Below are 13,854 nucleotides of genomic sequence, written 5' to 3'. Positions count from 1 at the left end.
TACGATGCTTGTTGTGGTCTAGGCAAATTCGGAGTATATAATGATCACTGCCTAAGGTTTCGTGCGTATTTTGCCACTCGCAATTTTTAACATTTTTGACTAGCGTTAAATCGGGGCATGTGTCCCTTGAAACGCTATTGCCTATTCTTGTAGGATGCTGCGGGTCCGTCAGAATAGTAAGAGCCATATCCGATATTGCTGCTGCCAGTTTCCTGCCTTTTACGTTTTCGTTGTTGTAACCCCAAAGAGAGCTGTGCGCGTTAAAATCCCCCACTATAATGAGAGGCGCAGTTTTTGCAGCCTGCATTGCTTTCCGGAAAATTTCATCGAAGACTGCTCTCCTGTGTTTAGGGCGGCTGTATATGTTAAGTACGTACGCCCCTTTACTGGAACGAGTGTTAGGGAGGATACGAATAAACACATGTTCTATTTCAGCATTAAGTTCGAGGTCTATAGTTGAAGCCGTACTGTCTTTATGTACAAGTATGCAAGTCGAAGTGTTAGTTTGATGCGTACTGTACGACCTGAGTTTAGCTGCCACATTAACGTCCTGTAGCGCGATTACATCCGGCCTCTCATCTAGACAGTCCACATACTGTTGCAGAGATTTCCGCTTACGTTTAAAACCCCTGCAGTTCCATTGTAATATTGTTAACTTAGTTTGACGAGCCATATTGCAAACTGGAAGAGGTCAGTCCTTGTTCTTTACTCAGGTCAAGCGCATCATCAGACGCAATCTGCCTGGTGTCCATTTTTCCTGTCAATCTGGGTGTCTTAGTGCGCGAGCATTCAGCGAATTCTTGTAACTTACGGTCAATCCTAATCTCGTAAGCATGGAGTTTTGAGAGATGCGGCTCTAACATTTTATGGATTGTCTGCTCTGTCATTACTTGTAAGTTCTGCTCAATTTTTTTGCTTAGCGTCTCTTCAATTTTTTCTACGCTAGCCTGTAGGCTTGGTAGCATGCGACATTCCATTTTCTCGATTTCCTCTCGCATGCGCTTTTCCATGCTCTCCATCCATGCACTGAATTTCTTTGTAATTGCGTCCACATCTGCGTGTGTCGTACACTCCTCTGTCAAGGGTGCAGCCGCCAACGCTACGCTGCCGCCCGACGCTCCTCGGCCGAATTCTGACGTACGAGGGGGTGACTTAGTCGCACTACCTGACGGCAGCGGGGGAGGGTTGTCCTCCTCCATCGCCTGAGCTGAGGGTACCTGAAGTGCTCTAGAGTTTCCTGTATCGTTCGCTGCCGTCTTCTCTCTAAGCTGTTGTATTTCTAGTTTGAGCCTTTCGTTCTCAGCCCTAAGTCTCTCATTAGACAACGTGAGGGGAGGGGAGGCAACCACATTGGCCCAGCTCACCTTGTTGCTGCTCGTTTTGTTTCCGGGACTGTGTTCTGGCTCTGGCCCATCGTGCTTGTCTGCTGGACGACCGCCTCCTTTAGGGCCCCCTCTGAAGGCTCCTGCATGCGGTCGAGGCGAAGGGGTCACCCCCTGCGTCCGAGCTTGCAGGTTGGGGGCTTCGCTCCCTCCAGCGTTCCTGGAGTGATGTTGCTGACTGGCTTTTCCATTGACGGGCTTCCGCTTGGCCCCAGTTCCAGCACCGCCTCTCCTGTACTTTTGCGTGCACTGAATTGATCCCGTGGCATGAGGGCCCCTGCAAATGAGGCAGCTGGGTTGACACTCGTGGCCTTCTTCTAGATCCGTCTCGCCGCAAGCCTGGCATCGACCGGCCTGTGGATTAGGGCAAACATCGGCGCGATGTCCCATCGTGCCGCAGCGGGGACAGGCTGGCGTCGTCTTGCGGTAGAGGCGAACCGGCACAGCTTCGCCCCAATAATAAACGTTGAAAGGCACCTTCCGGCCCTCGAACGTGATCGCTGCTACGTTGGTCTCTCCTAATTTTCGGACTCCTACTACTGGAGCCTCTGGCGAATAAATGGCTTGAGTAATATCCGCTTCAGTGGCTGTGGGATCCACTTGAATGACACCACGGCTTGTGTTGTCCGATGACTTGAGGTAGGCTTGAACCGCTCGGGCCTGTCCTCCAAGTTGGAGCTGTTCGATCGCAAGGACCTGACGAATAAGTTGGGCGTTCTTGATGCCAATAATAATTATATTCTGGTCCCAGGCCGGCCAAATAGCGAGCGCCTGCGACGCCCGCGGAATGCCGGCGGCAGCGTACGTTGCTTCCCCGATCTGGTTGCTGCCCTTAAATTGTGCGAGGTTCAGAGTTCCCTTTGGCTTGATGATGACCACAGCGTCTTCCGCTCCGAATTTCGGCATTACTTGTGGCTTCCAGCGTTTACTTTGAGCTTGCTTGCCAAGAGCCAGAGTGGTGACGTGGCCGTCACTGCCGCCACCGTGGCTGCGTTGATGTTCGGAACGGGCGCGCGTCGAGGTGGCTCGCTCCCACTGTTCCAACTTTTTCTGGATGGTATACTCCGTAGTTTCATCAAAAACTGGCGTCTCCGCGGTCGAAAGCTCCATTTCTCGCATGCTGTCTGGGTCATAGCCCCGTACGAGAGCCATGGAGGCCGCGTCTGGTGCCGCGTCCGCGGCTACCGCGCCTACGGCGTTCGCGCGGTTGAAGAATAGAGTCCCGTAGAACTGCCAAAAATTGGCCCACCTGGATAATAACGATGTTCACGGGTTCCTGGTAACTTCACAGATGTAGTCTAACTGGTTTCGGGCGGTGCAGAAGAAATTTTCGGCGGCAGGACATCGATTCGATGGAGCCGACGTGAAATGCGTCCGCTCTCCTTGACAGCTCGCAGCGCCCCTCATCTTAAGGGGTTTTACCACGTCTATGTCAGCACTGCCCTCTCCCTCTGTCGGCGTTCCAAGCGCTTGCGTATCTAGTGTCGTCGAAACGTGACACGTGCCTGTGTTCCTGCGGGGCGGTGATCTTGTCGTCCACGCGAATATATAGAATATATAAAAAAACCAGAAAGGCAAGTTGCCGTTCTCCATTTTGAATTCCACATCGCTTTTGTCGGGGTGATGGGGAAGCCGCGTATAGACCGGACTCACGAGGAGCAACGCGCCTTCGAAGAACGACGTCCCGCATGCGCTTGGCGTTTTGTGCATGATCTTCACCGGGGGGGGGGGTTGCGACAGCCGGCCACAATTGCATTCTCTGTTCCTGCCGGCGCTCTTCGTAGGCGCGTTGCTTCTCGGGAGTCCGGACTACACGCAGATATGATAGCCTTAATGTAACAATAACACAGGTGATACAAGAGTGTGCGTATCTCATGATGACCTCCGATTGAGACAATAAATGTGTTCGTACCTTTCTTCAAAAATCTCTGTCACCTCTGTCTCGTGTGCTAAACATCTTCGCTGGCCATCCACCTGCACAGAGTGGAATGGCTCATGATTTTTAAACCCCAGCTTTTAGTGCGGAGCGCACTGTAGTATCTACAATTGCTAACGCAAAATTTCACGAGCTAATCGCGGCCACCATTTAAGCCAACCCGATCGTTGTTGTCTCCGGCTTCACGGCTGAAACCACGTGGTGGCTAAAATTTCTACATCAAAGCGCCGCGCGTAACTGCCTAAGGCACAGTGTGCGGGACAAACTAGTGATCGAACTTGGCGATGTGCACCCGCTCCAGCTGCAGATACGGATGATGCAGCCGAGATTTGGTATGTATGCCGAGCCGGTCATAAGTCCACGCGGCGACACATCCACAGTGTACAAGTAGCTGACTCGGTGGCTGCGATGGTTGCATTTTCTGCGAGTATACCGCGTGTTTCTACGAACACTAAGTAATATTTAAAAATAGCAGTTCTGAAATAAAAAATTCGGATTGATCCCTCTTTCAATCGGAATCGGTAGAACACGAAAGTGAAACGTGTCTTCACAAAGGCTGTTTGCATGTCTGCGTTGTGAACTCACGGTCTGCTGCAGCGAAACGCGCACGATTTGCGGATCGGCGACAGTGTTGCATGTTGACTCGGCGTGCGGCGTCCTGCTGGCGAGTCACTTTGGCGACAGTACGAGCATTTTCGTCCGACTCCAGAGTGTCTTGCGTAGCCAGTTGAGTTGCGACGGCCTCAGCTTCTAGAATGCGAGTGGCAAAGTTCGCAGTGTGCGCCGCGAACGCGCCAAGGCATTCGGCTTCATGCTGGTATCTCTCTCGCCGGACCAAAGCGAGATTCGCCTGCCGACGCCGTTACCTTTCTGCGCCGCTTAGCGCAGTAGTTTTCTTAGTTAGTGCCATCGCAAGCCAAGCAGTAGGCGTCGTGTAAGCATTGCTGGTGCATGTTGAAGTTGCACACCGTAGGCGACGAGACGCCACAGGCTAATTCTGCGCGAAAGCCAAACCATGTGCTGCAAGTGCCACCACGAGGCTATATAGCGTTGGAGCCTCCGTTGCCCAGTGACTACCGAAGCGCTCTCTGTGGGCGCTCGTTAGTGTCATGATGCTCTACTTCGCTTCACCACTGCTATTTCCATCTCACAAGTTGGTTAGAGCACTGACGAAGGTGCGAGGCGTACACAGGTAATATCCTTGCGCAGCGGTATTCTGGGCTAACTGGCTCATTATCGGGTATACACTGGAGACTAATTTTTGATCGCTACTTAATACGGTACAGCGGCACGTGACATGTTATGACATGCGTGAATGCACGTCGTATATCTAGAATTACTGTGCCGCCATTAACCGTAAAGCCACCCTAACCGTGATTACACAGCCAACATGGCGGCATTCATGGCGTCTAAAGGCGTCTGGACGCCTTCTGGACGTAGTACAGAAGAGCTGCTGTCACCGCATGGCGTATAGCCTGAAACAGCAGGTTTCCCTCTCTCAGTCGTGAAGGCTGTTGCTGAAGCCGGTTTGCGGAAAGTAAAGGGTCTAGCAGGCCAGAAGTCACCGACATCAGAGCGAAGGAAGCAACTAGAAGTAGTACCATACATTCATAAAATTTCCCACAGCATTAAGAAGGTGGTGGGAAGGCAAGGTGTACGCGTTGTGTTTTCCGCACCTTGCAAATTCGCTACCTTGTGTGGGAGGATTGGAAACGAGGGGACGAAGAGAGGGGCCTGTAAAGTTAAACACGTGACACCCTTCATCAAGTGCAACACTGGTGTTGTTTACCGCATTCCGTTGGCTTGTGGTAAAGTCTATATAGGCTAGACAGGTAGATGTGTTAATAAGCGCTTGCGAGAGCATAACCTATTCTTAAGTGGGGACTAGGGAAGCAATTTGGCGGTTCATTACCGCTGTTGCAATAAGTGCAAAAAAAAGTGCGCCATTGTTCGGTCATGTGAGCATTTTAGGGAAGGGCAAGACTAGATACGAACTCGAAATCTTAGAAGCTTTTCACATGGGAAATTAGAAAGAAATTTGTGTCAGTGATACGCCTTTATGTTGAACAAACAAGGAACGTGCTTACCTATCGAGTAGGTGAAATATAATTAATAAAACATTGACATTTATGGACAGGTCTTGAAAGGGGTAGAAGTTGCGCATGCGTCGGCTGTTTTCGCACGGTAGTGTATCTTCAAGGTGTTATCTATGCACATGTCTGGGAAGGAGTAGAAAATACGCATGCGCCGGGGGTTATGTGTGGCAATTAATGTAAATTTCAATAAAGTACAGTTGAAAGTCCAGCGTCCGTCCGCGTCTAACGCCTTTTCCTTGTGTGCGCTTCCTTTGCGTTTCGCTGGCATCCCCAATCATGCACCAACTGGGCCAATAGCTCGCGCTAATTCACCTTAGGTATGCTTTGTTGTAAATATCGAGATCGGCTGTCTGTTATCGCGCTGTTGGGACTACATACACGGTACCGAGTCGTAAAACTGGTTTGATTTCTAGTTGGCAGATGGCGCCATAGCATTAGCATTAGTGATGCGTTGAAGATTCCGAACGATCTAAAAGCGTAATTGTTCACTGCATCATTAATTTGCTACCCCACTCTAGCATGGTACGTGATGACGATAGCGACAAAGCGCCAAGTAGACGTCGAGCAGACGCTGTGGCCCAGGTGAACATTTGTAAGGGCATTCACCCGTATTTCTTGCGAAGGAGAGTGCAAGATAACTGCAAGGAACGCGCACAGGGAAGCGAAGACATGCTGTCGTATCCATGTAAACGCAGCTTATCGTTACGGCGTCAAAACATTGCGCCGCTCCACCAACCATGGAGCATGTAACAGGATGACATGGAGACGCTGAGCAGACGACGCGGTGCGGGTGAGCGCATCTCGAGTGGCAGTCGCCCTTCCTATTGGAAAAGAATTCGTGTAGCTTCCACAGTGCTGCAACAAGGCCAGCTATTTTACTCCTTGGCGGTGACATCACATCCGCTACATCTGTTACAGGATGTCAAGCGTCGAGCCCGGCATAAAACACTTTTGTGTTAAAAGGACCGTTCCTTCGGAGAAATTGCGTGAGTGGTGACGATTACAGGGTGGTGGTTCCCGACGTCACGAGACAGCTGCAGTTGGAGTCGTGTGGATTGACGTCCTTCAGCAGCAACCAAATGCAGATGGCGGGGCCCTTTTTAAGGAGAAGTTGCCTAGCAATGGCTTTCAGTGTCGTTACTGCTGCACTGTGAGTAGGCCGCGCATGCACAGGCCTTCTGAAGAGCAGCGTGAGCACGAACAATAGCAGAGGGTAGAGAAACAGCAGTATGACCAGCAGCGGCGTGCTGTCAGACTCGAAGACCTTCGTGTGCGAGGGGCCGAGTGTCTAACGTACTCAATTGTCTAACGTCGGCAACAGCATCGCTGTACATACACTTTCACGGGGGGCAACGGAGGCGCATTGTTGAAATAATACTTAGTCTCCGTAGAAACGCCATATATATTGCCTTGGACGATCATGGACGATGCGGAGTATCGGTAGGGGCAATGACACCAGGAGTATAAAGCAGGTCGACGTTGCATCAGGTAGAAGCAAGATGGCCATACAGAAAACGTGAAAGTGCGTAACCAGCACTTCGCAAGGAGCCGCCAGCCAAAGTGACGAAGGGCAATGTAGAGTGGGAATAACGGTGGAGACGTCCATAGTGAGCATGTCTGGTTGAGGCGCTCTGTGAGCTTGTTCGTGCGCGATGAATAAGCTAACGTGGACTGGTGACGAGTGGATCACCATTGGGGAAAAGATCGTATATGAATTTGGCAAGAAAGCAACATTGGTTGCAGATGATACTAGACAGAATATTAAAACGGGTGTAGTGCGTGTTCGCAACGGCACACCCCACCACACCACACCACATCGCACCACGCCATACTGTGCACCGGCTCATGTGGCCGCTGCCCTGCTCGAAGAAGAAAAGCGGCTGAAGGCAGCACGACAGGCAGCGAAATACGCCAGGGAGACAACGTGCACTGCCCAGACAGAAGCAAAACCCCTGAGAGAGGCGCCACGCAGCCTGGCGCCATCTCTCGAGCCGACGCATAACCTGCGCTGCGAAACTCACGGACCTCTGGCGTTTAAAAGAGCACACGCAACACTGTCCCAGCATCAAAAGATGACAATGAAGTGTATGGCGCCCTGTATCTGCCTTTCTAACGTCGCCATTGGAAGTGACAAATAAAACTTGAGCGTACTAGAAGTTACAGCTTGAGTGATATTGCCAATGAACAATAGGAAGAACTCGGAAGCAATATTTTTGTAACTTGTTTGGGCAGTAACTAACGTATGTTATGCGTTACTGTACAGAGGGTTGGAGGCCAGAGACCGCATTTTCTTATGTTTTAGTTGGTCTCCCGGATTATCTCGTTTTCTTCTCGCAACTTGCCCGAATGTTCTCGTTGGGTGCCCGTATAATGACTTTGGCTTTCGGCGCAAAATCATTTGAAGGTTGCCGACAGCAGGAGGTAAAAGCATTTCATGCTTGAAAACGTAAGCGCTGGTTGACAGTGGTTAACGCTAACGAGGCGTTTGTTTTTGAGCAGGACGCTGGCACTTAAGTTACGCGCCTAGAAAAAGGAGTTCTATAAAAGCTTTTCCCAGGATACCCGAGAAAAGTGACCAACTGTTGTTTGTGCAGGGAGAAATTGGAGCACCAGGTGAGCACCGAGATTGAGCAGGACGACGACGCACCCTTGGCGACCGTGCACGAGGCTGGAGAGCCTGCTGTGAGAACGGAGCGTGTCAGCGAGACTCCGCTGCTGGACTCGATGGTGCAAGGAGCTGCACCGGGAGAACAAGCCGCTCCGAAGAGCTGGTTGTAGTTGCGGGTCTAGCTTCGCCTGAATGCTCTTATGTAATGCTCCTGCGTCAGAGGAGTCCGGCAGAAGAGGCGTTTCACGGCACGCGTTAAAATCAAAGAAATGCGCAACACCCAAGTTCGATGCCGTTTCCGCTTTCATCAACGCCTCTTCCAGTGACTCGGTACATAAACACAGGACCAGTTGTTGATCCAAAAGCGTAACATGGCCCAAGTAAAGCCTCGCGTCAGTCGCCTGTAGCAGCTAAACGGCACCTAAGGTGCCATTGCCATGGGCTGCGACTCCACGGCACCAGCGCGCGTCGACGGAACGGGGCACAGCTGCTGCCCCGCGCCAGGTGTTGCGGGAGGGGAGAGGGCATCGCCGTGACGTGACGTCACCCTCACTCTCGCAAGCCTGTGTTATCCGCGCAAGCCTGTATTCCTTGTCCGCGCAAGCTCTCGCCTCGGTCTAACTGCGTCTTGGTAAAGCAAAATCAAAAGGCGCCAAGCCACTCAACGTGCTCGCTTCCCCGCGAGGAGCTCATAATCGCTCAGCGCCGTTCAATTGGGCATTAATGCTCTAGCATCTACAACTCATAAGAAGTGCCGAGATTTCCTCGGATTTTCCGCATAGCAATTATGTGGACGCCCCAAGCGATTTTTTTTTTTTCCGCGACGACCCAAAATCAACAAATCGTTCCAGCCGGCCATTTTTTGTTTTCCAACAATTCAAGGATCGGGACTGTACAAAACAAGGGCATGCAAAACGTACCATTCACGAACAGGCACACGCCAGCGAAACACCGTATAATAACCTTTTCAATAACGTGACTCTTCTAGCTAAAATAAACATCAAAACTTCAGTATATCGATATGTACGCGCTTTTGGTTGAAATACTCTCGGAAATTGCGGCATTTCATAGTGTTGAATTAGTTTCAGTGCCATCTACAGCAACCGTTGCATACTATTTCGGGTTGCCATAAAAAAAATACAGAGCAATGGGTCTGCAACAATGTATGCTGCAAGTATTGCTTCTTCTTTAAATGCAACAACTTCCATTCGGCGATTACCACTTAGGAAATTGGGCGTCTGTACGTTGTACTGCGTCAATAAAAGATATGGGACATGCTAACAGAAAATATCTAGATGCGGCACGTCAACCCTCGAGGCCATGACTGCAAAATCAGAACAGTGGTTCTCGGCCAGCTCGTTAGGCTAGTCTGTGGGCGCCGACTATCCACCCATAACCTGTTCTCATGCAACATACGTTCGTCCAACAGACGCTTAGTAATTTATGACGACAATGACAACGTGAAGCTTCGACTTTGCGTTTACAAAAACAAAAGACCAACTTTGCGAGGCAATGTGACGACACTGTACATAGCAACACAGTCTATGGCTAATGTCAGTCCATAGAAATTCTCCCTGTCTCAATGCGTATTGCAACCCACGTATACTTGGCGCGCACGATGCCTGCGTCACTTGGCCCCAGGCACATTGAAGTCTAGTCTATTGCGTAAACCAGGGACATCATAACAGAGGCTCGTGATACGAGTATATCGCGAGGCACGTTTGGTGGAACGATGAGGCAGACGACGAGGATGGCCGCAACCCACTCACGTTGCCCAGTCTGCGCGATAGCAATTAGATTTTGCACGACTGCATGAGAGAGATCTGCTTCCCTATGATTTCACTGCGAAAGAACTGCGGGGTATGATAACCATTCCTAATATTTACAACGGTGCCAGACGAGATTGAACTCTTTGTAGAAACCACCTCGGCAATTTTGCGAATCTTTGAGAGTACAGGGATGATTCTCTCACACGACATACGAATCTGAAATTTTCTCTGCTGGAATGCCGACAAAAACTACGCAGTTTTCACAACAAATATGGGATGTTCACGGCATTAATTGTGTTCAGAGTTGTGTTATGCCTGCGCATGCTTTTTCTTATTTATTTAGGCACAAACAGCGATGATTCAGTCAGAAAATTGCATCAGTACACCGGGTGTTTCAAGCACGGTTATTACCAATAACTTATGAAAAACGGATATAAGCCAACCACCAAAGACACCAATGGCAACATAGGGAAAATTACTTGTACGTACTAATTGAGTTAGTGAAATCATGAATTAATGAAAATGAAAGTGGATGAACAAACAACTTGCCGCAGGTGAGATACGAACCCACATCTTTGAATTACGTGTGTGATGCTCTTACCAATTGAGCTACTACGGCGCTGTTTTCCTATGCACTTTCTGGGGTAGGTATCTTTTACTACTACAACTAACCATTGGAGTGTTATCCAGCGCCACCATTCACAAACCTTGGTGGCGGATGTGGAACATCTGTTGTGCCGCAGGCGTCATGAGTACGTGAACTATTTGGGGGACGGCAACTGATCAATAAACCCACACATGCTACCTGAAGGCATAAATGTTGCCGGACTCAAGACGTCATGTCACTAGATGACAACAAGCAAAGACACTAAGGACAACATAGGGGAAATTACCTGTACTTACTAATTGAGGTAATGAAATTATTAATTTATGGAAATGAAAGTTGATGAAAATATAACTGGTCGCATGTGGGATCCCCCCTATTGTTTCTTCATCCACTTCCATTCCGATTGATTTATCATTTTATTAACTAACTTATTAGGTACAAGCAGCGTACCCCTTGTAGTCCTTGGTGTCCTTGTTGGCTTCTTGTGATATGATTAATAAACATCGGTCACCTCTGCTCCTTTCTTCTCGTTCATTATCAAAAACAGGAAATTAGAAACAAGATGGGAATTTTGGTGGCCTGAATAGCGGCGAACATCAGAAACACTGAGAGTCGTTATAGGCTGCTTAATTGCATGCTACTAATTACCTAATTGGTAAGTCTCACATGCCGTATGTATGTACACTTACTAGCAAAATAGTTTAGAGTGGTGCCTTGCAGTGCATATTTCTTTTGAAAAATGATCCACTTCATCAAAGAGGTTGTGGTTTTTGCAACTCTTTGTAATGCCAAACTCCTACAAAGTATTGTTGCGGCGCTAGGTTATCTCTAACCCGGCTCCATATGGTAGCGTGGCGGAGGCTTCGGGTTGAAAAAATCATAAGCTCGGAAGTTGGGAAATAGATGTTTAGTGGCACTTGAACAAAACATATTTACTTCGTTGAAGAGGAAAAACAGAAAAAAGGTGAACTGTTTCAGTTCAGTTTTAGTTTCAGTTTATTACTCGTTCATAATTTGTTACAAAAAATGGTATACAGACGAGGGTCCCAAAGTCAGAGACTGCACCACGACCCTTGGATTAGAAGTTATACAAAAAAGTAAAGCGGAATACAGAGCAGAGAAAGAAATCATGAAATAAGCAAAATATAACCAAGAAACTGAGTGACGACACACATAAAAGACAAAAGGAAGAGGAAGATGCACAATCAATGGTAATTCCACAGCTTCTAAATAGCAAAATAGCATTGTAGGAAATTAATCAGACAGCAAATAATCCTTGAGTTCATATTTGAAAGAGTACAAGGTAGCTGACAACTTAATGGAATATGGAAGACTGTTCCAAAGTTTAAGCGCGCAAAAAGAGGAAGCCATCTTTCCGTAATTAGTCTGACATAAAGGCAACAAGAAATTTCCTTGTGCTGCAAACTAACGAGCCTCTCGATGAGCCTCGTTTCCATGGCCTAGTGCAGTTTTTCTCTCTCCCCACCGTCATTATAAAAGCTTTGCTCAAACCCTCCCTGCTGGCGGTAGCCAATCGCACACCGGTCGCAACCCACCAAGACGACAGTCAATCAAGAAGCACAAATAACACTGCCGCCTACGGACTATCGGACCGGTGACCCCCACCAAATTCCAGCCGGCGCAAAGGCGGAGAGAGATTCTGGCTAGCGGAGAGAGTCGGCTAGCAGAAGGAGTAAATTATTTACTGTGTACCTTACGTTGAAGCTCCAATCAAACACAGCTATGCGCCCTCTGCCTGTGTAGCTATCATAACGATCATATTCCGCGCTCAATTTTCCCGTTCTATTTTCATTTATCAACATTAGTATGCGTGGAATACACAGTAACTATTTCTCACTCTAGCAGAGCGTTACCAAAGCTTCTTGATTTTTTCTTACTTTTTTGCAGTTCGTTGCGGAGAAACGGGTTTTCAAAGGTAAAGTGGGTTTTCTCTGGATATTCGTCAACTAGTTGACGCCAGCTCTTTCGTGAAGGTCGTGCATGAGCACTGAGCTAGCGTGAGACGGGAGTGCTGTGAACGAATCCTGCACTGTGTTGGCTTTCCTGAACTAGGCGTACTGAGCCATGGCCTCCGAGATCGGGGGGCACGTATCGTTCGCTGCACTATCTCGGAGACCACGATCGAACGGAAGGGCCACGACAACACTCACGTTGCGCTCTGCTTGCTCGGCGTTCTCTTGACACGGCATTGAAGAGAAGCATGCGTGACCGCAGGACTCACGTTACGGCGAGACCTGCAAATGTATGTGTGCGTGTATATATATATATATATATATATATAGATATAGATGTGTGTGTGTGTCATAAACCACAAGAAAGGGAACCGAGGGGGGCCCGATTTTTATTAATGATAGCATAAGAAGCCGGCATACAAAGACGCCAAGGACTACATGGGGGAAATTACTTGTACTTACCAATTTAAATAAAGAAATGATAAATTTTTGCAAATGGCAGTGGATGAAAAAAACTAGTCGCAGGTGGGATACGAACCCACGTCTTCGTATTACGCGTGCGACAGTCTTACCAATTGAGCTACCGCGGCGCCACTTTTCCATCCGCTTTCTGGGGCATTTATGTTTCGCTGCTAGAACTAACCCTGGCTGTGTTAGCCAGCGCCGCCACTCACAAACCTAGGCGGCGGATGTGGAACCTAATTTCTGCAGCAGGTGTCGCGAGTACATTATCCATTTGCGTGACGGCAACTGGTCAATAAACTTACACGGGGTACCCGAAAGTATCAATGTTGCTGGATTTCAGACCGTCGTATTCTAATGAACGAGAAGAATGGGAACTGATGGGCCTCTTTTACAGCGAAGCTGTATATGACAAGCCGATTGATCCGTGCGTCTGTCTGTCTCCTGTATGCCGAAAACTCCTACGACGCAACCGGATGCGAAAGTGCGAAAAAAACGAGAGGCGTGCGATTGGCTGCGCCAGTAGTGACGTCGATGCTCTCCGTCGCAGCCGAGCGTGCGCGCAGCTGTTTCTCTACGGCTCCGAAATGGGTAGGCCATGCGTCATACGTGCCCCTGAGGAGCAGGCAACTTTCTATCAGCAACGCTGCGAGCAGAGCCAGGAAAGAGCTCGCTCAGGCCAAACCGATGCTGACCCGGGCACAAGGACCGGCTCGTTGCAGCCGATCGCAAGCAGCAACTGCGTAGCGAGGATCCGGCAGTCTACCAAGACGTCGTTTAATTAATAGTAGGGATTGACCGAGCGATAAACACGGCGGCCGCACGTTTCAGCTATTTCAGCTTCGCGGGTTAACAGTCTGTACGGAGAGCTAGGGCGGTGATTTTTTATTAGTCACCAAAGAGAACATAAGGAAAAGGAGACATCAATGAGAACATAAGGAAAATTACTTTTACTTACTTAACGAATTAAGGAAATGATAGAAATTATTGAACTGAAAGTGTTTGAAAAAACAACTGGCCC

At 48.9% G+C, this 13,854-nt stretch overlaps 1 protein-coding gene across 1 annotated transcript in view; it reads left to right on the top strand.

The window, feature by feature from the left end:
- LOC126536031 (transient-receptor-potential-like protein) overlaps positions 1–9,399 on the top strand; it is a 203,363-nt gene extending 193,964 nt beyond the window's left edge. The window contains exon 16 of the mRNA XM_072287491.1: positions 8,009–9,399. Within this exon, the coding sequence (XP_072143592.1) occupies positions 8,009–8,192 (184 nt within the window). The 3' untranslated portion in view covers positions 8,193–9,399. The remainder of the gene's footprint in view (positions 1–8,008) is intronic.
- The last annotated feature ends 4,455 nt before the right edge of the window (positions 9,400–13,854 follow it).

The sequence above is a fragment of the Dermacentor andersoni genome, chromosome 4 (assembly GCF_023375885.2).
Source record: "Dermacentor andersoni chromosome 4, qqDerAnde1_hic_scaffold, whole genome shotgun sequence".
In the NCBI taxonomy this organism is placed as follows: domain Eukaryota; kingdom Metazoa; phylum Arthropoda; class Arachnida; order Ixodida; family Ixodidae; genus Dermacentor; species Dermacentor andersoni.
The sequence above is the reverse complement of the archived record's forward strand: the minus strand, read 5'-3'. Positions and strand labels throughout refer to the sequence as shown.